Genomic DNA, 3,912 nt, shown 5'->3' on the forward strand with positions numbered 1-3,912 from the left:
CTGCTGCAGAGGCGGTGGAAGACGGCGCCTTCTAGTTGCCCTGGCAACCGTCAGCGGACCCGTCGCCCCGGCAACTGTCCGAGGCCTCCCGTCAGCCTTCGCCTGGGCCCCTCCAATCACCCAGACAACCGCTACCCGTTCCGGTCAACCATCAGCCCTTTCCCCGTCCCCCTGGCAACCGTCGCCAGACCCACCGCCCCCTGGACACACCGTCCTCATCCTGCCCGCAGGCCTCCTCGCCCCAGGCTCCGAGATCGCGGGGTCCCCTTCCCCTCCCGCCCATCTCCTCGCCCCTAGGGGGCGCTGCTCCCACCCAGGCAGGGGGTGGGGGGCCCCCGGCTCCCGTCGGGCCAAACGGGCTGCCCCGTGCTGAGGCTGTGCATAGCCCCCTGCCTGTTTCCCCGCTCGCTCTCTTGCGTGGGACGGCCCAGCCACAACAGGGAGCTTTTCAAAATGCAAGCCATGTCCCTCCCCTGCTGAAAACCCTCCCCTGGCTCCCCTTGAGAATCAGTCCAAACTCTTCGCAGCCCCTGGCGGTCTGGCTGTGTGGCCTCTTCTCTTCCCTGGCCCTGCCCTAGCAGCCGCTAATCCCCACGTTGTTCCTCCAGTAGCCAGCCTAAGCTGATTTCTGCCTCCGACCTTCCAATTTACTGCTTAGAAGTGCGTTCCCCAGCTAAGGAAGCCCTTCCAGAGCCGTCCTACTCTCTATGCCTGTTCTCTGCTAATTCTACCACCGGGGCCTAGATCAGTGCCTGGCACACATGACGGATGAGAGGCAGGATATTATGGTGGAGACAAGAGAGGACAGAGTGGGGTGACCAGCAGGTAGGCGTTAGCCAGGCTGGGTCATCCCATGAATAAGAGAATGTATTTCTGAGGGTGCTGGTCTCCAGAGAGGTTCAACACACGGCAGGTCAGGACACCATCCCTAAAGGCCAGGCAAAAGCTGGCCTGGTGCTGGATGGTTCACCCTCTACTTGTACCTCCCTCACCCAGAGGTTGGAGCCGGAGGACCCCAGAGAGAATCAGGAGAAACTGTGGTTCATTTGGAGAAGATTCCCGGAGCTGGAGAGGCAGTTCTCAGACCTCAGAGGATCATTCAAAGAGCTGGTCCCTTCCTGGGCCAGTCCAGAATCTCACACATCCAACCTAATGGAGCCTAGAGCCAATTTTTCATGGATCTGAGACAGGGGTCCCAGGGATCTTTCCCAGGCCGCAGCAAGAGAACTTGAGCTTACAAGGCCTGGAGTCACGGCTGAGCGGAAGGTCGTGGGAACTGCTCAGGGTCCGGCTAGACCACAGTCTAGACACCCAGCTGCTGGCACATGGGCGTTCTCCCTCAGGGAAGCTGGTCAGGAGCGCGGCGTGGATACCCCTGTTCTAGGAGTATGCCCCTCGGCACTGTCCGGCGGAATCCCTTATACCGCTGTGGCAACTGAGCCCTTGAAGTATGGCCGGCGTGACTGGGGAACTGAATTTTTAATTGATTTTCTTTTAGTTACTTTGCATGTGAACCGAAGCAGCCAGATGTGGCTGCCAGCATCCTATCGCACACAGCAGCATTTAGCTGAAGACTCAGACTGCAGGGGAAAGCCAGGGACAGGAAGGTCAGAGTCTGTGTCTGGTGCTGCTCCGATGGCTGACGCTGGGGAGAACAGTGAGGCCCTGGGGGTGGGGAGAGGTAGGGCGCTCCACATCTAGCTCCACGAGGAGAGCTGCCCCTGGTTCTCCAGGATGGAGGCGCTTGTTCACCTGCGCACACACGCACACCTGTGTGCGAGCCCATGGGCTGGTGTGCCTGAGGGCCTCCGCAGTCACCCTTGGGTGCAGCCTCGAGTTCCACGCCCGTGCACAATCCAGGAGTCCACCCATGTACATGCACTGTGGGGTCTCCTAGGTGCACACAGGCCAGTGAGCGAGGGCCACTAGTCCAGCAGGTCTTGCAAGAAGGCCCACATGTACTCATGCATCTCCCCAGGGTTGCTCTGTGGGATCCAGTGCCCCACGCCTGGCAGGATATGGGCCTCCAGCCGGCCGGGCACAAAGCGACTGCTGATGGCTCCCACCAGCCCCTGCTCGAAGTAGGTGTCCTTCTCTCCCCACAGCAGCAGAGTTGGGGTGGCAAGCTCCTGGGGCTCCAGGGGGAAGTTCCTGTGGCCAAGATAGGGAGAGACAGAAGAATGACCACCCCAACTCCCTGCCCCCACAACTCTCCTGAGCTTTCCGCCTTGGGTCTGTTCTCACCTGAAGAGGTTTCGGTAATAGTTGAGGGGCCCAGTGAGACCACCGGGCTGTGAGAAGTCATAAAGGAAGGCCTCAAGCTCGTTGGGGGTTAAGTGTGGGATGCCTCTCTTGCGGTGTGTGAGGGTGGTCTTCAGGATCTGGGTACAACAGGACTGTGGTTTCAGTGCCCCACCTGCCCAGGCCCAACCCTCTACCCTCCACCTACCACTGGCCTTTGCCCCACTGCACCTGGAAGTCAGACATGGACAGTAATTTCTCAGGCAGCCAGGGAAGCTGGAACAGGAAAATGTAGTTGGAACGGAAGAACTGGCCGATGTGGTGTATAGAGTAGTCTAGGGGCAGGGGAAAGGCAGATGTGAGGCCTAGGCCTGGGCCCAGGGTGGCCCCACACCCCTGCGCTCCTACAGACACCCAGGTCAGGCACACAGATGTGCCAACACTCAGGAATGTCATCACTGCTTGCCTGAGGCCCTGAGGATGCTCGACACTCCTCCTGGCCTGGGGACCAGCTTCCCTCCCTGCCCAGTTGTCACTGTGCCCACAAAACGGGGACCCCTCCCTCCGCAGCTCCCAGGAGCCCCCAGAGCCATTGGTGTGCTTCACCTGCCCAGGCCTGGATGCATCTCAATATTTACTGAGCACCTAGGACCTGTTTAAAACCCTGGAGACACAGCAGTAAAAGGAACAGACAAAACTCCCTGGCCCCTGGGAGCTGACAGTCTAAAGACAGAAAGAGATGAGAAAAGGCAACAAAAAGGGACAGGAAGAGAGAGAGAAAGGGAGAAAGAGAGAGAGAGAGAGAAAAAAGATGAGAGGCCATGTCACTATGTCACTTTGACTCCAATACTGGTGAAAAGAATCAGGTGAGGTGACAGTCATCTCATGCTATGGTAGTTGCTTCGTTATCTATACCTTCCTTGTCAGAAGAAAGGTATTTAACCTCTCTTGCCTTAGTTTCCCTCAACTGGACCACGAAGATGATAACACTTTCATCTGCTCAGAAGGCTTGTGCAGGTTACTGTATGCGAGCTCCCTGTCAGAGCAATGGTCTCCTGCAGGCGCTCCAGACACGGAGTCACTCCTATGTGTGCTGTCACTGACGGCAGGTGGGGAGTGGTATGTGTGTCCCCAGCCCCTGGGGAAGCACAGACACAGACACAGGCACATCCCAGCACCCTGGACTCCCCAACACACCTTGGTACACGGACATGGGGGCAGCACTGACAATTACCATCCGCTCGACCAGGGATGGGTAGTAGATGGAGAAATTCCAGGCGATGAGTGCACCCCAGTCATGGGCCACCAGGATACACCTAGAATAACCTGGGGGGCCAGAGGAACTGGTGTCAGCGAGATGCCAAGGAGAGGTGAGGCAGGGGGAGGGAGGCCAGGCCTCGGAGGGGGGTATCCCCACCCAGGCCCAGGATGATATCCTGGATGTCTGTCATCAGCAGGTCCATGGTGTAGCAGTCTACATCCCGAGGGGCATCTGAGGGGCCGTATCCCCGTAGGTCCACAGCCACCACGTGGAAGCGGCTCTGGAATTCCCAAAGCTGGTAGCGCCAGGAGAACCTGTCAGGCGGGTGGGGAGGGAGGCTGTCAGGGTCCCCAGGCTGCATCTCCACCTCCACCCTATGCCCAGCAGGGGCCTTCACCCCCCCCCCCCCC

The 3,912-nt window shown here is 58.9% G+C and overlaps 1 protein-coding gene across 3 annotated transcripts in view; it reads right to left on the reverse strand.

Annotated features, from left to right (window-relative positions):
- Positions 1-822: 822 nt before the first annotated feature.
- Positions 823-3,912, reverse strand: part of EPHX3 (epoxide hydrolase 3) — a 4,620-nt gene continuing 1,530 nt past the window's right edge. The window contains exons 3-7 of one of the 3 annotated variants that reach the window (XM_059387760.1): positions 3,659-3,816; positions 3,439-3,567; positions 2,473-2,576; positions 2,245-2,381; positions 1,835-2,151 (exon numbers count right to left, since the gene is read on the reverse strand). In XM_059387760.1, the coding sequence (XP_059243743.1) occupies positions 1,926-2,151; positions 2,245-2,381; positions 2,473-2,576; positions 3,439-3,567; positions 3,659-3,816 (754 nt within the window). In that variant the 3' untranslated portion in view covers positions 1,835-1,925. Of the gene's footprint in view, positions 2,152-2,244; positions 2,382-2,449; positions 2,577-3,438; positions 3,568-3,658; positions 3,817-3,912 lie in introns of all 3 variants that reach the window. The other 2 variants (XM_059387761.1, XM_059387758.1) reach the window with 2 other exon arrangements.

Source organism: Mustela nigripes, chromosome 2 (genome assembly GCF_022355385.1).
Source record: "Mustela nigripes isolate SB6536 chromosome 2, MUSNIG.SB6536, whole genome shotgun sequence".
Taxonomy (NCBI): Eukaryota; Metazoa; Chordata; class Mammalia; order Carnivora; family Mustelidae; genus Mustela; species Mustela nigripes.